The sequence below is a fragment of the Rhinopithecus bieti genome, unplaced genomic scaffold (assembly GCF_001698545.2).
Source record: "Rhinopithecus bieti isolate Rb0 unplaced genomic scaffold, ASM169854v2 scaffold_17795, whole genome shotgun sequence".
NCBI lineage: Eukaryota > Metazoa > Chordata > Mammalia > Primates > Cercopithecidae > Rhinopithecus > Rhinopithecus bieti.
Window position 1 is genome coordinate 210,240 of NW_016808927.1, and position 20,776 is coordinate 231,015.

General features: G+C 62.2%; 1 protein-coding gene across 1 annotated transcript in view; it reads left to right on the top strand.

Annotated features, from left to right (window-relative positions):
- SSPO (SCO-spondin) overlaps window positions 1-20,776 on the top strand; it is a 66,378-nt gene that overhangs the window by 35,788 nt on the left and 9,814 nt on the right. The window contains 30 exon segments of the mRNA XM_017887827.1: window positions 96-266; window positions 655-786; window positions 1,003-1,148; window positions 3,185-3,279; window positions 3,931-3,983; window positions 4,177-4,383; window positions 4,532-4,552; window positions 4,555-4,581; window positions 4,584-4,619; window positions 4,622-4,699; window positions 4,824-4,903; window positions 5,915-6,084; window positions 6,625-6,671; window positions 6,763-6,954; window positions 7,074-7,244; window positions 7,475-7,675; window positions 8,006-8,102; window positions 8,206-8,405; window positions 8,689-8,855; window positions 9,979-10,109; window positions 10,226-10,449; window positions 10,776-10,817; window positions 10,967-11,122; window positions 11,616-11,825; window positions 18,080-18,247; window positions 19,015-19,146; window positions 19,241-19,487; window positions 19,764-19,916; window positions 19,992-20,038; window positions 20,229-20,573. Coding sequence (XP_017743316.1) covers window positions 96-266; window positions 655-786; window positions 1,003-1,148; window positions 3,185-3,279; window positions 3,931-3,983; window positions 4,177-4,383; window positions 4,532-4,552; window positions 4,555-4,581; window positions 4,584-4,619; window positions 4,622-4,699; window positions 4,824-4,903; window positions 5,915-6,084; window positions 6,625-6,671; window positions 6,763-6,954; window positions 7,074-7,244; window positions 7,475-7,675; window positions 8,006-8,102; window positions 8,206-8,405; window positions 8,689-8,855; window positions 9,979-10,109; window positions 10,226-10,449; window positions 10,776-10,817; window positions 10,967-11,122; window positions 11,616-11,825; window positions 18,080-18,247; window positions 19,015-19,146; window positions 19,241-19,487; window positions 19,764-19,916; window positions 19,992-20,038; window positions 20,229-20,573 — 4,146 coding nt within the window.

Below are 20,776 nucleotides of genomic sequence, written 5' to 3' on the forward strand. Positions count from 1 at the left end.
CTCCTGGGAGCTCAGTGGTCCCCAGGGAAGTTAGGGTATGAAAAGACTGACCTGGTTTCACACACACGCCCTCTGCCCCCAACACGCCCTGGCAGTGGCCTGTGGCTGGAGTCCCTGGACCCCGTGGAGTCTCTGTAGCCGCAGCTGCAACGTGGGCATTCGGCGCCGCTTCCGGGCAGGCACTGCACCCCCAGCTGCCTTTGGGGGTGCTGAGTGCCAAGGCCCCACCATGGAGGCTGAATTCTGCAGCTTGCGGCCATGCCGAGGTGAGAGCTAGGACTGAGATCCTGAGACCTCCTTAAAGAACCTTCCAGAGAGAAGCCAAGAAGACTCCCATCACCCCCCACCCTGAACCTCCAGGGAAGTGCAAGAGACTTCATTAAGAGATGCCGCTAAGAGGTTGTCCCCAGAGACTCCTTGAGGGTCTGTTCCCTAACAGGGCCCCTCCTCAGAGTAGCCCCAGCTTCTCTCTAGAGACCAGCCCAGTTCTAGGCCGAATACTAGAGCCCCTCAAGCAGGTGTGAGGCACCTTAGGTAGGATATGACACTACAGGTGAAGCGGTGGAGGGATCCCAGGGGTGTCTGGGTGGGAGGAGGAGAAGGTGAGGTGGGCACGAGAGGCAGGGCCTTTGGTGACCTGGGTACCACCCCCAGGTCCTGGTGGGGAGTGGGGCCCTTGGTCTCCGTGCTCCGTGCCCTGTGGTGGTGGCTACAGGAACCGCACCCGGGGCAGTGGCCTGCACAGCCCCATGGAGTTCTCCACCTGTGGCCTGCAGCCCTGCACAGGTGAGGGCTGCCCTGGGGACCCTCCAGTTCTCATTCTTACCAACCCAGGGCACTGTCAACCCCCTGTCCGCCACCCCAGCACAGCCCTGTCCCTCAGCCATTGTGCAGCCCCTATGACCACCCCACCCATACCCAGAGCTGGTGCCTCTCCCAGGTTGGGAGCTCAGGGGAGAGCTGAGTGCTCTGGGGCTGGGCTGTCAACTTCTATGTCCCCAGGGCCAGTGCCTGGCGTGTGTCCCAGGGGCAAGCAGTGGCTGGACTGTGCCCAGGGCCCTGCCTCCTGTGCAGAGCTCAGCGCTTCAAGAGGGACTAACAAGACCTGCCACCCTGGCTGCCACTGCCCCTCTGGGATGCTCCTGCTGGTGAGTGTCCCCCTGCCTGGCCCCAGCAAGGCCTCCACACAGCTTGGGGACTGTGGGGTGGCAGGGAAGGGACAGGCAGGATCTGGACAGCGAAGAACAAAGGGTGTGGGGCTGGAGACAGGGAGACCCTGCAAGGTTGAGGAAAGGGTACTGAACTCATGGCAGGAACCAGCAGGGGATCCTGGGCAGGTCTCATCCCTCTCCCATGTCCCTCCCCCATCCCCCATCTGTCTTCCCTCTCCCCACCTGTGTTAGTCTCCTGGGGCTGCTGCCACTGAGTGCCTGAGATCCTGGGCAGGTCTCATCCCTCTCCCCTCTCTCCCCTGTCCCCCATCTGTCATCCCTCTCCACACCTGTATGAGCTTCCTGGGGCTGCTGTCACTGAGTGCCTGAGATCCTGGGCAGGTCTCATCCCTCTCCCCTCCCTCCCCCTGTCTCCCATCTGTCTTCCCTCTCCCCACCTGTATGAGCCTCCTGGGGCTGCTGCCACCGAGTGCCATGCACTGCGGGGGCGTCTTGAGCAGTGGCCCCTGATGGTCTCACAGATCCTGGAAGCCCAGGATCATGGTGTTGGCGGGTAGGCTCCTTCTGAGGGCTGCAAGGGAGACTGTTCAAGGCCTCTCTCCTCTTCTGGGAGTTTGCTGGAAATCCTTGGCACTCCTTGGCCTGTAGGTGGCCTTCTCCCTGGCTCTTCACGTCATCTTCCCACATTTTCTCTTCTTCTAAAGGACACAAGATGCATTAAAACTAGGGCCACCTCAGTGACGTCCTTTTAACCCAATCACCTCTGTACAGACCTCATCTTCAAATAAGCTCCCATTCCCAGGGACTGGGGCTAGGACTTGAACTTGAGGGTTTGGGGGGCCACAATGCAGCCCATGGACCACCCACCTCTGTTTCTTCACTGGTAAAAAATGGTGATAGGTCTAGAAGGTCTTTGTGAATTGTCCCTGCTCAAGTGCTCTGTTCAGTATGTTATCACCAGTTATTTATCGAGCACCTACTCTATGCTTAGTCTCTGGCTAAGCTGTTCTGTGGGGAAGTAGTAGTCTCTGCCCTCAAGAAGCATCCAGTCTGGGGAAACCAGACCCAGAGCCCCTAAAATGAAGATGAAGCCATCAGATGGGCAGGAAGTGAGCTTTGCACATTGTGGAGTGGGGTAGGTCAGCCATGGAGGGCTCCCTGTAGGAGGTGGTCCTGACTTGAACATCAGAGATTGGAGGGTGTGGAGAGTAGGGAGGCATGGCAGGCTTCCTGGAGGAGGTGGTCCTGCACTTGAAGATCTGAGATTGGAGAGCAGAGAGGTGGCCATTCTAGTCAGAGGGTGGTGGGAATTGGGGCTAGGAAATGCTGGCTGCATGGTGGGATTGAACAAAGCCGTGGGGTGAGTCATAGGGTGTGGTTAAGGGACATGTTGTAATCATATCTGAGTTCAAATCAGGCTCTTTTACTAGTAGCCCAGCGAGCTTGGGGGTAGTATTCCCGTGCCTCAGTTCCTGCCTTTGTAAATTAGGGTAAAATTACAGCCAGCCACAGGAGTCAGTGAGACGGCGCAGGGAAAGTGCTTCCCAGGCCCTGGCCCGTAAACTTCAGAGCATTCGACTTTGAATCGTGTGCCACAAGACGGCTGTTTATTTTAAATCTGAAGGACTTCTGTCCGGTCCGCCTGTGCACCATGTTTTTCTGTTTTTATTTTGTTGATGAAAGTGTGTCTTTTCCTACCATTGCTGTGCAAATTGCACAGTTCATGTTTTCATGGCTAACTTCATGGGGATTTGACAGTTCAGTCTCATGTCCTGCAATTTAAGATGGTCTTTTTCTCCTAGAAATTGGAGGGTCCATGCCCCCATGGCCCCCAAGCTGATGGTCTGCATTTGCCCGGCAGGAGGGCAGTGGGGAGAGCTGCATGGCTGTGGAAGGAGGGTGGGTGGCTTTTAAGGGGGAGCTTGAGGATTGCATGCTGGCTGTGACCAGGGGTGGGGAGCCCAGGCCCAGCCCATCTGGAGCCAGAAGATGATAGAGGGTTTCGATTCCAGAACAACGTGTGTGTGCCCACCCAGGACTGCCCTTGTGCCCACGAGGGGCACCTCTACCCTCCAGGCAGCACTGTGGTTCGTCCATGTGAAAACTGGTGAGACACCGCCCCCACCTCATTATGGCCCTGTGGCTTCCGAGGACTCGCTGTCCCTCCTCAGAGGCAGGGACTTTGGCTCCAGTTGGGGACAGAGACACACGTGCCCCCCACCCCCAGCCCCTCGGGACAGTTGTCCAGCCCTCTAAGGCTGCACCTGCCTATACCCCTCCCTCCCCCATCCCCCATCTGTCTTCCCTCTCCCCACCTGTGTGAGCCTCGTGGGGCTGCTGCCACCAAGTGCCATGCACTGCAGGAGGGTCTTGAGCAGTGGCCCCTGATGGTCTCACAGATCCTAGAAGCCCAGGATCAAGGTGTTGGCGGGTAGGCTCCTTTCACAAGGGAGACTGTTCAAGGCCTCTCTCCTCTTCTGGGAGTTTGCTGGAAATCCTTGGCACTCCTTGGCCTATAGGTGGCCTTCTCCCTGTCTCTTCACATCATCTTCCCACATTTTCTCTTCTTCTAAAGGACACAAGATGCATTAAAACTAGGGCCACCTCAGTGACGTCCTTTTAACCCAATCACCTCTGTACAGACCTCATCTTCAAATAAGCTCCCATTCCCAGGGACTGGGGCTAGGACTTGAACTTGAGGGTTTGGGGGGCCACAATGCAGCCCATGGACCACCTGATCCTCTGCTGCTCCCCACAGTTCCTGTGTCTCTGGGCTCATCGCCAACTGCAGCTCCTGGACTTGTGTGGAGGGTAAGGAAGCATCCCCACTTCTGACTTGCACCCCAGCTCCCCCATCCCTCGGCTGCAGAAGCGGGCCAGGGCTGAGACTGGGGGAGGAAAGCCATCAGGAGAGGTGGGGAACAGGGGCACCATGCTCCATCTTTAGCCTGTCCAGCTTGTGCCTGTCTGCCTCCTGCCTGCCTGCCTCCTGGGCATCCCTTAGGTGAGCCCACGTGGTCACCCTGGACCCCTTGGAGCCAGTGTTCAGCCTCCTGTGGCCCTGCCCGACGCCATCGGCACCGGTTCTGTGCCAGGTCCCCCAGTGCAGCACCATCCACTGTGGCTCCGCTGTCCCTGCCAGCCACCCACACACCTCTCTGCCCAGGCCCCGAGGCTGAGGAGGAGCCATGTCTCCTGCCGGGGTGTGATCGTGAGTGCCTGCCCGCCCTGCCCGCCTGGACCCTCCTGCGGAGCCCAGGGTGGTGCCCACTGTGCGCTGTGGATGCTGCTGCCTTGTACCAACTGCCCCCTGGCCCCAGCTAAGCCCCTCCTCACTCCTTCCTGTGCTGTCCCCCCAGGAGCTGGGGGATGGGGTCCATGGGGCCCTGGTCCCACTGTAGCCGGAGCTGTGGGGAGGCCTGCGGAGCCGGACCCGGGCCTGTGACCAGCCCCACCCCAGGGCCTCGGGGATTACTGCGAGGGGCCACGGGCCCAGGGGGAGGCCTGCCAGGCTCTGCCCTGCCCAGGTACCTGCCAGGGATGGGGGTGGGGATCAGGGATGGAGGAAGGGGAGTTAGAGGAAGCATTCCAGGGAGACAGGCCAGGGTAGATGACCCCACACAGCTCTTAGCCCATCCTGTCTGCCCTCAGTGACCAACTGCACCGCCATTGAAGGGGCAGAGTATAGTCCCTGTGGCCCTCCATGCCCTCGCTCCTGTGATGACCTAGTGGTGAGTCCCAGCTCCCTTGGTACTGCCACCTGACCCAAGGCCCACTTTGCGGGAGGGCAGGGCATGGCTTTGGGCTCATGGCCTCTTTTTGCTGGGGCCTGGACAGCCCAGCACAGGTGGGCATGGGTGGGGGCTCTGGCTTCAGTTCACAGAGCATGCCAGCCCGTCCCAGAGAGACACCAGCCTTGCCCCACAGAGAGACAGCCTCACCCAACAGCCCTTATCTGTAGATCAGACATTTATGACAAAAATGGCATAAACACAAAGGAAGGGGGAAATCATCTCGAACCCCATGAGCACGTTGGTGTCTAGACCTGCATGTGTGCGTGGGTGGGGGAGTGGGTGTCCACTGTGTGCCCACCCAGGCACCCTGGACACAAAGGCAAGCAGACATAGGGTCACCACGGAGCCCACATTCTGGGCTGAGCAAGACGGACATGCATGAAAGAACGGACACAGTAGGGGACCGTGAAGAATGAGGGAGGGCTTCGAGGCCTTGGGTGTGGAGGTGCTAAGGGAGATGGGGACAGGGAGGAGAAAGAGGAGGAGTTAGACGAGAAGAGAAGGTCGTTGCAGGCAGTGCCTGCTCCAAGCCGCCCCAGGACCTCCCAGCTCCTTCCCAAACTGCCCCCTTGCCCAGCCAGCTCTCCAGGTTCTAGAGAGGTCTGGGACATGCCCCAGGTCCCAGGCCATCAGTCCAGGTCACTCGCTGGAATTGGGGTTTTACATTTGGGAACACCTAGCTCCAAATTCCTGCCCCAGGGAGCCAAAGGGAACCTCCTCAGCTGCTCCTCCCTCCCCTCCACCCCCAGGGAGGGGCCAACTCAGAGACTCCAGTGGAAACTGCAAGGCTGGGTCCCCTTCCTGCCTTTCTCATTGGCACTACAAGGTGTACTCTGTGTTTAAAATGTGAGGCCTCTGTCATACTTTTCTCCCCAGCCCCTTGTTCCATTGTCTTCCCTGCATAGCTTCCCTTTGTCTGCTGATGGCCCCCCACTTACTGTCCCCCAGCACTGCGTGTGGCGCTGCCAGCCTGGCTGCTACTGCCCACCAGGCCAGGTACTGAGCTCCAACGGGGCCATCTGCGTGCAGCCGGGTCACTGTGGCTGCCTGGACCTGCTGACCGGGCGGTGGCACCATCCGGGGGCTCAGCTGGCAAGGCCTGATGGCTGCAACCACTGGTAAGGGGCCCCTGCCGTGGCGGGAGGCAGGGATGCCAGCAGGAGTCACCCCACTTCATCCCATGCTCTTGAGCTCTCCGGAGTCTCTGCGGATGCCCCCACAATCCCTGAGCAGATGTGGGCAGGCACCATGACCCGTGTGTGACAGGCGAGGAAGCTGAAGCTAAGCCTGTGTGTCTGCAGGGGCTGGGCGTGTGCTCAGGGGCAAGAGGGGTCTGGGCAGGAGGATCCTGGGCAGGAGGAGTGACAGATATGGCATTCACAACCCATCTGACCACACAGTTGGCTCCCGGGTACCTGTAGTCCTTCGTCAAGAGAAGGCATCAGCTGGTGACCCCTTCTGAGAGGGCCAACTAAGTGGGACAGGGAGCAGGATGGGGAGGCACTGGAGAGCTGGGGGATGGAGCACTGTCTGGGAGAACCTGAGGATCAATTATAAGGATGAGGGGAGGGGAGAGGCAGTGGAGGGGGTGCAGGGTTAGGGTTTGGGGTGGGACTGAGCTGCTGCCTCTTCCTTCTGTGTCTGCACCCCCTGCTCAGCACCTGCCTGGAGGGGAGGCTGAACTGCACAGACCTGCCCTGCCCAGGTATATGCCCAGCTTGGAGGGAGGTAAGGAGGGGAGCCTGGGACCGGGGAAGGGACGGGTTGCACCCCAGTGCCCTCCGTTCTCCTCACAGTGCCTGGAGGCTGGTGCCCATGGTCGGAGTGGACAATGTGCTCCCAGCCCTGCAGGAACCAGACCAGGAGCCGCTCCAGGGCCTGTGCCTGCCCCACTCCTCAGTATGGGGGTGCCCCATGCACCGGGGAGACTGGGGAGGCAGGGGCCCAGCATCAGAGGGAGGCCTGCCCCAGCTCCGCCACGTGCCCAGGTGTGATGCCCCATGAGGCCCACGTCCCTCCCGCAAAAGGCCCTAAACCCCTGCTCCAACCCTGCTGACCTGGGGCCTCCTGGGCCTCCTAATGCCGATGATCTGTCTTCCTGGCACAGTGGACGGAGCCTGGGGCCCATGGGGGCCATGGTCTTCCTGCGACAAGTGCTTGGGGCAGTCCCACCGGAGCCGGGCATGCAGCCGGCCCCCCACCCCTGAGGGAGGAAGGCCCTGCCCTGGGAGCCACACGCAGAGTCGCCCTTGCCAGGACAATTCCACCCGGTGCACAGGTCAGGCTTCAGTAAGGTCTGGGAGGGCACCTCTAAGTCTAGGGAGATGCCGACTCTGGTCTCTGACCTCCACACACATCATGTCACTCTCTCAAGGGACAGTTCCCAGGCCATCAATCATGGATCTGGTCAAGGTGGCGGGCCCAACTGGGGGATAGGCATGGCAGGAGGTCTGCAGATCCCTCAGGATGCCGTTCAGTGACCACCCTCTCTGTTTTCTTCCTGCATAGACTGTGGGGGTGGCCAGAGCCTGCACCCCTGTGGGCAGCCCTGCCCCCGCTCCTGCCAGGACCTGTCCCCTGGGAGTGTGTGCCAGCCAGGCTCTGCGGGCTGCCAGCCCAGCTGTGGGTGCCCCTTGGGCCAGCTCTCCCAGGATGGGCTGTGCATACCCCTGGCCCGCTGCCGCTGCCAGTACCAGCCTGGAGCCATGGGTGAGTGCCTCCCCTCTCCCCCAGGCCCCAGCACTGCAGTGCCACCTGTCCGGCTCCTGTGCCACTTCCTCGGGGGCCCAGCCTGGGGCTGCAGGACAAAAATGAGCCATTACCAGCTCTCTAGGCCTTTGTGTCCCTCGACCCACCCCACCCCTCACCCCCAAACCCAGGGCCGTCTGGTTGAAGCGTCTACCTCCCTTGTTCAGGACATAGGGTGCCATGCAGTAGAGGCAAGAGGGTGGGGAGTAGAAGGCCATGGGGTGGGAGAAAGGATGGATGGGGGGAGCTGAGCTGTCTGGAGCCCCCACCCCCCACTCCTGTGCCCCTCAGGGATCCCTGAGAACCAGAGTCGGTCAGCAGGGTCTAGATTTAGCTCCTGGGAGAGCCTGGAACCGGGAGAGGTGGTCACTGGGCCGTGTGACAACTGGTAAGCCAAGAAAAGTGGGGACAGGGAGGTGCGTAGAGCCCAGGAGGGGAGCCCTCAGGGCATGGGGCTGGTCCTGTCTCTGAAGTCCCTCCCTTGTCCCCAGCACCTGTGTGGCAGGTATTCTGCAATGCCAGGAGGTGCCCGGCTGCCCGGACCCTGGGGTGTGGAGCTCTTGGGGCCCTTGGGAAGACTGCAGTGTTTCGTGTGGGGGTGGGGAGCAGCCGCGCTCCCGGCGCTGTGCCCGTCCTCCCTGCCCAGGGCCTGCCCGCCAGAGCCGCACATGCAGCACACAGGTCTGCAGAGGTGAGCGCCAGCCCGGGGCCTAACCCCCCTCTGACCTTTGAGTCCCATCCTGGCTTTTGACCCTGACTCATGGTTGCCTTTTGGCCTCTCCCTCCTCACCCCCACCTGTCCCCCAGTGCCCTCCCACCATCAATGGACAAGTGAAGGAGGACTCAGCCAGACTGTGGGAGCCTGTGGGAGGGGGCAGTGCCCATGGCGGGGAGATGGGCAGGTGAAAGGCACTCCCTGAGGTGGGCAGTGAGGGCCGGGGCTGGAGCAGGTGCTGATGTGGCTGCTGCCTCAGAGGCAGGTTGCCCGGCCGGCCGCCTGTACCGCGAGTGCCAGCCCGGCGAGGGATGCCCCTTCTCCTGTGCCCACATCACGCAGCAGATGGGCTGCTTCTCTGAGGGCTGCGAGGAGGGCTGCCACTGCCCCGAGGGCACCTTCCAGCACCGCCTGGCCTGTGTGCAGGTCAGAACCTGTCCACCCCACAACCTGTCCACCCCACAACCTGTCCACCCCACAACCTGTCCACCACTCCTCGCCCTGCCTGCCCTTCCTTTACCTGTCCCCTCTGTCATGTCTGTCACTTTTGCAGACCCTGTCGCCCCTGGGCAGACCCCTAAGCAGAATACAGGCTGGTGAGGGCACCTGAGGCTTCTGCTGACAGCGTCGGGGGCAGGCACAGTTAGATGCAGACTCCCGGGGTCCCTGGTTCCCCGGGAATGGGGGACACCTGCCGCCTCTGGACTTGCCTGGCCTCTGCTCCTGACCGGCACATCTCCCAACCCCGCCGGGGCTCTCATCTGCCCCTGTGTTTCCCGCTGACCCCTCACTCTGGCAGGGAGGGGCAGTTTCCTGCCAGGTTCTCATGTCCCCCAACCTCACTGGCCCAGCCTCACCTTCCTGTCCTCCACTGTGGGGCATGGGTCTTCACCACCCCTCTCTTGCCTATCACACACTTGTGGGAACAGTGCCCCTCACCTTCACTCCCCTTGGCGCCAGCTGGTCCCCCGCTGTGGATCCCAGCGGCAGCCGGGGCCAGCTCTGCTCTGCTGAGCCCAACGGGCACACGGATCGCTTTCCTAATCCTAAGGCTGGCTGCCCAGTGGCCACCCCTGAGCCAGAGTTCCAGGATGCCATAGCCAGGAGGGACCAGAGCAGCTACCTGGTCTCACCTCCTAGACCTAGAGATGGTGACAGTGAGCCCCAGAGAGGGGAGGGGACACACCAAGGTCACACACAGCAGCAGAGCCAGACCCAAACCTAACATCCCGATTCCTGGCTCAGGCTCTTTCTGCCCCCGCACCGCATCTGAGTCTGTGAGGGCCTGTGCTGGCACCTCCTTGTGTCCTGCTGGGCACTCTGTGTGAGGAAGCCAGCTCAGGCCAAGCCCAGGCCATGTCCCTCTCATGGTGTGCTCATGCGCCTGACGTGGGTGAACAGCCCCCTGCTCCTGGAAATGCTTTCCTGGAGCCTGAAGCCCTCTTCTGGGTCCTCACACTGACCCTCCCCAAGTTTCTCCAGGGGATGTGCACAGCCCTGGGTGGGTGGCCTGTGCTGTAATGCTGTCTCCTCTGCCCCACTTCCCCAGGAGTGCCCTTGTGTGCTGACAGCCTGGCTACTGCAGGAGCTGGGAGCCATCAGAGGTGACCCTGGTCAGTCCCTCGGGCCTGGAGATGAGCTCGGCTCGGGTCAGACACTTCATACAAGCTGCGGCAACTGGTGAGGGGGATGGTGAAGGTCAAGGAGATTTTCAGTGGAGGGAGGGGTAAGAGACCAGGAACCCCAGTCTGCCCTCTGACCCCACCTGGGCTGGGTTAACCTGGCTCTTCCCCCAGCTCCTGTGCACATGGGACACTGTCTTGCTCCTTGGAGGACTGCTTCGAGGCCGATGGTGGTTTCGGTCCCTGGAGCCCGTGGGGCCCATGCTCCCGCTCCTGTGGTGGGCTGGGCACCCGCACCCGCAGCCGCCAGTGTGTGCTCCCCATGCCTGTCCCCAGTGGTCAGGGCTGCCGTGGGCCCCGCCAGGGCCTTGAGTACTGCCCCAGCCCAGACTGCCCTGGTAAGGACAACAGGAAGGTGGTGGGCAGGGCTGGGGTCAGGATGGCACTGGACAAACATCTAGGAGGTCTTCTTGGAGGAGGCAGTATCTGAGGGGTTTTGAGGGAGGGAGGGAGGGAACTTTGACCAGTACTGGAAGGAAAGGAATGGCTTGAGCAAAGGCCTTGATCCTGCAGGGAAGTGCTGTGCTTGGGGCCTGGGTATCCACAGGAGCTCAAGCTGAGGAGGGCTGGACTAGATAGCTGTGAGCCCGCAGTGCCAGCTGCCAGTGGTCCTGGTGCACTATGGGTACAAAAACATTTCTGAGTGGGGTTTCCTTTGGCACAGGGGCTGAAGGGTCCACGGTGGAGCCAGTGACAGGCCTTCCAGGTAGCTCCAGACTCCCTGCACCTCTGCCTCATGGCCTCCCTGTGGGAAGAGCAAGTCCAGGGGCCCTTTCCTCATCCCCTGCTTCCTGGAGAGGCTGAAGCTCAGGCCCGACTCATCCCAGGAGGTGCCCTCCCCATTCCCTCCCCCAGGTGGCTGGGGCCCGTGGTCCTCCTGGTCCCCCTGCTCCAGAAGCTGCACGGACCCTGCTCGCCCTGCATGGCGCAGCCGCACCCGCCTCTGCCTGGCTAACTGCACCATGGGTGACCCATTACAGGAGCGCCCCTGCAACCTGCCCTCGTGCACAGGTGTACCTTCCAGCCTCAACCTCTGACCCCAGCCACCACCCTCAGACAACTCATTGTAACCCCCAAGTCCCAACATCTAATACCCCTCAAGTAATCATTGGTTTCTAGTGTTGACATCTCATTTCAAATCAGTGTCTGACTCCGGGCTCTGGGTCCTCGTTGCCAACCTCAGCAGCTGCTGGGGAGCCCAACTTCCAGCACATTCCTTGTTCTCTTGTGTGTGCACTGAACTCTCCAGCCACCCAGAGGTCCCACCCAAATCCCTTTGCAGCCCTGTGAGTCTGGGATTACTGTCCCTGATGAGAAAAGGGGATACTGAGGCCCAGTTGTCAAAGCTGCACAGTAGTCAATGTCAGATCCAGACTGAGAGCCCAGAGCTCTGGACGAGGCTGGCCTGGGTGGTGGAGTTCTACCCTTAAGCTGGGAGCAGAGAGGAAAGGCTGGGCAGGTGTCGTGCAGCTGGGACTGGCTCCAGCTCCGCTTTGTGTCACAGAGCTGCCCCTGTGCCCTGGCCCTGGCTGTGGAGCTGGGAACTGTTCCTGGACCTCCTGGGCCCCGTGGGAACCTTGCTCCCGCAGCTGCGGGGTGGGTCAGCAGCGCCGCCTGCGGGCATACCGTCCTCCTGGGCCCAGCGGGCACTGGTGCCCCGACATCCTTACTGCCTACCAAGAGCGGCGCTTCTGTAACCTACGAGCCTGCCCAGGTGAGGCAGCTGGGGAGACCAGGGCGTACCCTAGGCTCTGCCCCTGGAAGGCCCCTGGCATCAGTGCCCCTCCCAGGCATCCAGCCTACCTGTGTGGCACTTCCATCTCTCGCACCAGATCCTGACCTGGGCTCGTGGGAGAGGTGGGGCCCCTACCTGAGCCGACCCCTCAAGTGGCCGTTCTCTTTCCCACACAGTGCCCGGGGCTGGTCACGCTGGAGTCCCTGGTCCTGGTGTGACCGCAGCTGTGGGGAGGCCAATCCCTGAGAAGCCGCAGCTGCTCGAGCCCCCCACCCAAGAACGGGGTGCCCCTGTGCTGGGGAGCGGCACCAGGCCCGGCTCTGCAATCCCACGCCTTGTGGTATGTCAATGGTGACAGTCCTGTCCCACCCCTGTTGGGCTCCACTCTGCATGGGGCCCGGCTGCTACCTCATGGGCCAGTTTGGAAACTGAGCCCTCTGGGTGGATGGCTGGGCCTGGCATTGGGCAAGGATACCCTGAGCGTGTCTGTTGTCTGTGCCAAGGCCCAAAGATCCACCCCGGCCACCCTAACCAACAGGAGAGCTCCTCCTCTCGGCTTTCCCACCCCGAGGTGGGAAGAGCCACCCAGTCCTGTCATGATTTTGGAGGCTTTGACAGTGGCCCTGTCAGGAGCGGGTGTGGCACTTGTGGGTGGTGGATGGAGCCAGTGACTGTAGCTGAGCCTGTGCCACCTCCTGTCACCCCAAGCTTCAGCTTCTTTAATTGGCCCTCCCCAGCTCACCAGCCCTGTGGCATGGGTTCCCCAGGGCTCCCCTCCTCTATCCCCACCCACCCTCTGGGGGGGACACAGGCTCCAGGTAACACTGTTGGCTTTTGAGACCCACAGATTTAGTCCACCTCTGCAAACATTTACTGGGTACCAGGGTAGGTGCTGAGAACTCACAGGAGGTGAGAGGAACTCACTGTCTACCTAGAATGTCCCAATCCCAGAGTCTTCCTGAGTCTTCTGTGTTTCAGTGGGCTCCAGCGTGGGGATGGGATGGGTCCTGTAGCTTCATGGATGTAGGGAGTCCCCAGCAGGGCAGAGGGAGGGTTTCTGAGCCGTGGGTCCTCCTGACTCTGGGCCCCCCCATCTGCTTAGAGGCCGGCTGCCCAGCAGGCATGGAGGTGGTCACCTGTGCCAACCACTGCCCCGCCGCTGCTCAGACCTCCAGGAGGGAATTGTGTGTCAGGACGACCAGGTCTGCCAGAAGGGCTGCCGCTGCCCAAAGGGTAGGTGCTGCCCTGTCCTTCAGGAGTATCAGGGTGGCTGAGTGGGAAGGTGTGGGTGGGGCCAGGGGTGCCAGCTCCAGCCCTTGCCCCACAGGGTCTCTGGAGCAGGATGGCGGCTGCGTGCCAATTGGGCACTGTGACTGCACCGATGCCCAGGGCCACATTTGGGCCCCAGGGAGCCAGCACCAGGATGCCTGCAACAACTGCTCATGCCAAGCTGGGCGGCTCTTCTGCACGGCTCAGCCCTGCCCGCCTCCCACCCATTGTGCCTGGAGCCGCTGGTCGGCCTGGAGTCCCTGCAGCCACTCATGTGGGCCAGGAGGGCAGCAGAGCCGCTTCCGGTATGGGGCTGGTAGGGCTAGAGGTCCCCTCTGCCACCCNTGGGGGATAGGCATGGCAGGAGGTCTGCAGATCCCTCAGGATGCCGTTCAGTGACCACCCTCTCTGTTTTCTTCCTGCATAGACTGTGGGGGTGGCCAGAGCCTGCACCCCTGTGGGCAGCCCTGCCCCCGCTCCTGCCAGGACCTGTCCCCTGGGAGTGTGTGCCAGCCAGGCTCTGCGGGCTGCCAGCCCAGCTGTGGGTGCCCCTTGGGCCAGCTCTCCCAGGATGGGCTGTGCATACCCCTGGCCCGCTGCCGCTGCCAGTACCAGCCTGGAGCCATGGGTGAGTGCCTCCCCTCTCCCCAGGCCCCAGCACTGCAGTGCCACCTGTCCGGCTCCTGTGCCACTTCCTCGGGGCCCAGCCTGGGGCTGCAGGACAAAATGAGCCATTACCAGCTCTCTAGGCCTTTGTGTCCCTCGACCCACCCCACCCCTCACCCCAAACCCAGGGCCGTCTGGTTGAAGCGTCTACCTCCCTTGTTCAGGACATAGGGTGCCATGCAGTAGAGGCAAGAGGGTGGGGAGTAGAAGGCCATGGGGTGGGAGAAAGGATGGATGGGGGGAGCTGAGCTGTCTGGAGCCCCACCCCCCACTCCTGTGCCCCTCAGGGATCCCTGAGAACCAGAGTCGGTCAGCAGGGTCTAGATTTAGCTCCTGGGAGAGCCTGGAACCGGGAGAGGTGGTCACTGGGCCGTGTGACAACTGGTAAGCCAAGAAAAGTGGGGACAGGGAGGTGCGTAGAGCCCAGGAGGGGAGCCCTCAGGGCATGGGGCTGGTCCTGTCTCTGAAGTCCCTCCCTTGTCCCCAGCACCTGTGTGGCAGGTATTCTGCAATGCCAGGAGGTGCCCGGCTGCCCGGACCCTGGGGTGTGGAGCTCTTGGGGCCCTTGGGAAGACTGCAGTGTTTCGTGTGGGGTGGGGAGCAGCCGCGCTCCCGGCGCTGTGCCCGTCCTCCCTGCCCAGGGCCTGCCCGCCAGAGCCGCACATGCAGCACACAGGTCTGCAGAGGTGAGCGCCAGCCCGGGGCCTAACCCCCCTCTGACCTTTGAGTCCCATCCTGGCTTTTGACCCTGACTCATGGTTGCCTTTTGGCCTCTCCCTCCTCACCCCACCTGTCCCCAGTGCCCTCCCACCATCAATGGACAAGTGAAGGAGGACTCAGCCAGACTGTGGGAGCCTGTGGGAGGGGCAGTGCCCATGGCGGGGAGATGGGCAGGTGAAAGGCACTCCCTGAGGTGGGCAGTGAGGGCCGGGGCTGGAGCAGGTGCTGATGTGGCTGCTGCCTCAGAGGCAGGTTGCCCGGCCGGCCGCCTGTACCGCGAGTGCCAGCCCGGCGAGGGATGCCCCTTCTCCTGTGCCCACATCACGCAGCAGATGGGCTGCTTCTCTGAGGGCTGCGAGGAGGGCTGCCACTGCCCCGAGGGCACCTTCCAGCACCGCCTGGCCTGTGTGCAGGTCAGAACCTGTCCACCCCACAACCTGTCCACCCCACAACCTGTCCACCCCACAACCTGTCCACCACTCCTCGCCCTGCCTGCCCTTCCTTTACCTGTCCCCTCTGTCATGTCTGTCACTTTTGCAGACCCTGTCGCCCCTGGGCAGACCCCTAAGCAGAATACAGGCTGGTGAGGGCACCTGAGGCTTCTGCTGACAGCGTCGGGGGCAGGCACAGTTAGATGCAGACTCCCGGGGTCCCTGGTTCCCCGGGAATGGGGGACACCTGCCGCCTCTGGACTTGCCTGGCCTCTGCTCCTGACCGGCACATCTCCCAACCCCGCCGGGGCTCTCATCTGCCCCTGTGTTTCCCGCTGACCCCTCACTCTGGCAGGGAGGGGCAGTTTCCTGCCAGGTTCTCATGTCCCCCAACCTCACTGGCCCAGCCTCACCTTCCTGTCCTCCACTGTGGGGCATGGGTCTTCACCACCCCTCTCTTGCCTATCACACACTTGTGGGAACAGTGCCCCTCACCTTCACTCCCCTTGGCGCCAGCTGGTCCCCCGCTGTGGATCCCAGCGGCAGCCGGGGCCAGCTCTGCTCTGCTGAGCCCAACGGGCACACGGATCGCTTTCCTAATCCTAAGGCTGGCTGCCCAGTGGCCACCCCTGAGCCAGAGTTCCAGGATGCCATAGCCAGGAGGGACCAGAGCAGCTACCTGGTCTCACCTCCTAGACCTAGAGATGGTGACAGTGAGCCCCAGAGAGGGGAGGGGACACACCAAGGTCACACACAGCAGCAGAGCCAGACCCAAACCTAACATCCCGATTCCTGGCTCAGGCTCTTTCTGCCCCCGCACCGCATCTGAGTCTGTGAGGGCCTGTGCTGGCACCTCCTTGTGTCCTGCTGGGCACTCTGTGTGAGGAAGCCAGCTCAGGCCAAGCCCAGGCCATGTCCCTCTTATGGTGTGCTCATGCGCCTGACGTGGGTGAACAGCCCCTGCTCCTGGAAATGCTTTCCTGGAGCCTGAAGCCCTCTTCTGGGTCCTCACACTGACCCTCCCCAAGTTTCTCCAGGGGATGTGCACAGCCCTGGGTGGGTGGCCTGTGCTGTAATGCTGTCTCCTCTGCCCCACTTCCCCAGGAGTGCCCTTGTGTGCTGACAGCCTGGCTACTGCAGGAGCTGGGAGCCATCAGAGGTGACCCTGGTCAGTCCCTCGGGCCTGGAGATGAGCTCGGCTCGGGTCAGACACTTCATACAAGCTGCGGCAACTGGTGAGGGGATGGTGAAGGTCAAGGAGATTTTCAGTGGAGGGAGGGGTAAGAGACCAGGAACCCCAGTCTGCCCTCTGACCCCACCTGGGCTGGGTTAACCTGGCTCTTCCCCAGCTCCTGTGCACATGGGACACTGTCTTGCTCCTTGGAGGACTGCTTCGAGGCCGATGGTGGTTTCGGTCCCTGGAGCCCGTGGGGCCCATGCTCCCGCTCCTGTGGTGGGCTGGGCACCCGCACCCGCAGCCGCCAGTGTGTGCTCCCCATGCCTGTCCCCAGTGGTCAGGGCTGCCGTGGGCCCCGCCAGGGCCTTGAGTACTGCCCCAGCCCAGACTGCCCTGGTAAGGACAACAGGAAGGTGGTGGGCAGGGCTGGGGTCAGGATGGCACTGGACAAACATCTAGGAGGTCTTCTTGGAGGAGGCAGTATCTGAGGGGTTTTGAGGGAGGGAGGGAGGGAACTTTGACCAGTACTGGAAGGAAAGGAATGGCTTGAGCAAAGGCCTTGATCCTGCAGGGAAGTGCTGTGCTTGGGGCCTGGGTATCCACAGGAGCTCAAGCTGAGGAGGGCTGGACTAGATAGCTGTGAGCCCGCAGTGCCAGCTGCCAGTGGTCCTTGGTGCACTATGGGTACAAAAACATTTCTGAGTGGGGTTTCCTTTGGCACAGGGGCTGAAGGGTCCACGGTGGAGCCAGTGACAGGCCTTCCAGGTAGCTCCAGACTCCCTGCACCTCTGCCTCATGGCCTCCCTGTGGGAAGAGCAAGTCCAGGGGCCCTTTCCTCATCCCCTGCTTCCTGGAGAGGCTGAAGCTCAGGCCCGACTCATCCCAGGAGGTGCCCTCCCCATTCCCTCCCCAGGTGGCTGGGGCCCGTGGTCCTCCTGGTCCCCTGCTCCAGAAGCTGCACGGACCCTGCTCGCCCTGCATGGCGCAGCCGCACCCGCCTCTGCCTGGCTAACTGCACCATGGGTGACCCATTACAGGAGCGCCCCTGCAACCTGCCCTCGTGCACAGGTGTACCTTCCAGCCTCAACCTCTGACCCCAGCCACCACCCTCAGACAACTCATTGTAACCCCCAAGTCCCAACATCTAATACCCCTCAAGTAATCATTGGTTTCTAGTGTTGACATCTCATTTCAAATCAGTGTCTGACTCCGGGCTCTGGGTCCTCGTTGCCAACCTCAGCAGCTGCTGGGGAGCCCAACTTCCAGCACATTCCTTGTTCTCTTGTGTGTGCACTGAACTCTCCAGCCACCCAGAGGTCCCACCCAAATCCCTTTGCAGCCCTGTGAGTCTGGGATTACTGTCCCTGATGAGAAAAGGGGATACTGAGGCCCAGTTGTCAAAGCTGCACAGTAGTCAATGTCAGATCCAGACTGAGAGCCCAGAGCTCTGGACGAGGCTGGCCTGGGTGGTGGAGTTCTACCCTTAAGCTGGGAGCAGAGAGGAAAGGCTGGGCAGGTGTCGTGCAGCTGGGACTGGCTCCAGCTCCGCTTTGTGTCACAGAGCTGCCCCTGTGCCCTGGCCCTGGCTGTGGAGCTGGGAACTGTTCCTGGACCTCCTGGGCCCCGTGGGAACCTTGCTCCCGCAGCTGCGGGGTGGGTCAGCAGCGCCGCCTGCGGGCATACCGTCCTCCTGGGCCCAGCGGGCACTGGTGCCCCGACATCCTTACTGCCTACCAAGAGCGGCGCTTCTGTAACCTACGAGCCTGCCCAGGTGAGGCAGCTGGGGGAGACCAGGGCGTACCCTAGGCTCTGCCCCTGGAAGGCCCCTGGCATCAGTGCCCCCTCCCAGGCATCCAGCCTACCTGTGTGGCACTTCCATCTCTCGCACCAGATCCTGACCTGGGCTCGTGGGAGAGGTGGGGCCCCTACCTGAGCCGACCCCTCAAGTGGCCGTTCTCTTTCCCACACAGTGCCCGGGGGCTGGTCACGCTGGAGTCCCTGGTCCTGGTGTGACCGCAGCTGTGGGGGAGGCCAATCCCTGAGAAGCCGCAGCTGCTCGAGCCCCCCACCCAAGAACGGGGGTGCCCCCTGTGCTGGGGAGCGGCACCAGGCCCGGCTCTGCAATCCCACGCCTTGTGGTATGTCAATGGTGACAGTCCTGTCCCACCCCTGTTGGGCTCCACTCTGCATGGGGCCCGGCTGCTACCTCATGGGCCAGTTTGGAAACTGAGCCCTCTGGGTGGATGGCTGGGCCTGGCATTGGGCAAGGATACCCTGAGCGTGTCTGTTGTCTGTGCCAAGGCCCAAAGATCCACCCCGGCCACCCTAACCAACAGGAGAGCTCCTCCTCTCGGCTTTCCCACCCCCGAGGTGGGAAGAGCCACCCAGTCCTGTCATGATTTTTGGAGGCTTTGACAGTGGCCCTGTCAGGAGCGGGTGTGGCACTTGTGGGTGGTGGATGGAGCCAGTGACTGTAGCTGAGCCTGTGCCACCTCCTGTCACCCCCAAGCTTCAGCTTCTTTAATTGGCCCTCCCCAGCTCACCAGCCCTGTGGCATGGGTTCCCCCAGGGCTCCCCTCCTCTATCCCCACCCACCCTCTGGGGGGGACACAGGCTCCAGGTAACACTGTTGGCTTTTGAGACCCACAGATTTAGTCCACCTCTGCAAACATTTACTGGGTACCAGGGTAGGTGCTGAGAACTCACAGGAGGTGAGAGGAACTCACTGTCTACCTAGAATGTCCCAATCCCAGAGTCTTCCTGAGTCTTCTGTGTTTCAGTGGGCTCCAGCGTGGGGGATGGGATGGGTCCTGTAGCTTCATGGATGTAGGGAGTCCCCAGCAGGGCAGAGGGAGGGTTTCTGAGCCGTGGGTCCTCCTGACTCTGGGCCCCCCCATCTGCTTAGAGGCCGGCTGCCCAGCAGGCATGGAGGTGGTCACCTGTGCCAACCACTGCCCCCGCCGCTGCTCAGACCTCCAGGAGGGAATTGTGTGTCAGGACGACCAGGTCTGCCAGAAGGGCTGCCGCTGCCCAAAGGGTAGGTGCTGCCCTGTCCTTCAGGAGTATCAGGGTGGCTGAGTGGGAAGGTGTGGGTGGGGCCAGGGGTGCCAGCTCCAGCCCTTGCCCCACAGGGTCTCTGGAGCAGGATGGCGGCTGCGTGCCAATTGGGCACTGTGACTGCACCGATGCCCAGGGCCACATTTGGGCCCCAGGGAGCCAGCACCAGGATGCCTGCAACAACTGCTCATGCCAAGCTGGGCGGCTCTTCTGCACGGCTCAGCCCTGCCCGCCTCCCACCCATTGTGCCTGGAGCCGCTGGTCGGCCTGGAGTCCCTGCAGCCACTCATGTGGGCCAGGAGGGCAGCAGAGCCGCTTCCGGTATGGGGCTGGTAGGGCTAGAGGTCCCCTCTGCCACCCAGGGCCTCACTCTGCAAGGCGCCGTCTCCCTTCTGACAGAGAGTTCCTAGGTCCCACTCTCACCAGTGACAGCACCACCCCAGACCCTGGGCCAGCTCTGTCCCTGGTTGCCCTGGCTTTTCCTTAGCTGTCTCCATGCCCACCCTGAGGTGTCCCGTCAGGGTGTCTCACCAGAAGACAGACAAGTGATGAGGGGCCTGGGCCATCTCTCACCTCCTCTGCCCTGGCCCCACCCAGGTCCTCCACGTCGGGCTCGTGGGCCCCAGAGTGTCGGGAGGAACAGTCCCAGAGCCAGCCCTGTCCTCAGCCCTCGTGCCCACCCCTGTGCCTGCAGGGCACTCGCCCCCGCACCCTGGGGGACAGCTGGCTGCACGGGGAGTGCCAGCAGTGGTGAGTGCAGGGCAGGGAGCGGGGCTGGAACCGCCCTGCTGGAGAGCAGAGTCCTGAGTCCTGGCTCTTTCGCAGCTCCTGCACCCCGGAGGGTGTGATCTGTGAAGACACGGAGTGTGCAGGTCTGGGCTGCCTCCGGATCCCCGCCTCAGCCATGCTTCTAGCCTCATGCTTTGCCTGCCATGTGCTCTGGGCCTCATTTTCTCCCACCTTACTTAACTGCCACTCCCTGGGCCACCATGCAGGTCCCGACCCAGTCCTCTGGCCTTTGCTCCCTCCACCTCCTCTGACCTCACCTGTGCCCTCCCACAGTGCCTGAGGCCTGGACGCTGTGGTCCTCCTGGTCTGACTGCCCTGTCTCCTGTGGAGGTGGAAACCAGGTCCGAACCCGGGCCTGCAGGGCCGCAGCCCCTCACCATGGGAGCCCACCCTGCCTGGGCCCTGACATCCAGACCCAGCCCTGCGGGCAGCAGCCTTGCCCAGGGCTGCTGGAGGCCTGCTCCTGGGGCCCGTGGGGGCCCTGTTCCCGCAGCTGTGGCCTGGGCCTGGCCTCTCGCTCTGGGTCCTGCCCCTGCCTGATAGCCAAGGCCGACCCCACCTGCAATGGCACCTTCCTCCACCTGGACACCCAGGGCTGCTACCCAGGGCCCTGCCCGGGTGAGTGTGTGGGGGAAGTGAAATCACCTCCCCACTTTTCCTACCTTGGGAGATTCAGAAAATAAATATTTTTCTAGTTCCCGGATGATCCCTTCAAATAAGCCTGCCCTGCCTGTGCCCCCATGTTTTGCTCAGTTCCTTTCGTCTTCCCACCATCTCTTCTCTTGGGGCCCTCCTTGTGGGGTGAGAGGGCGTCCAGCCAG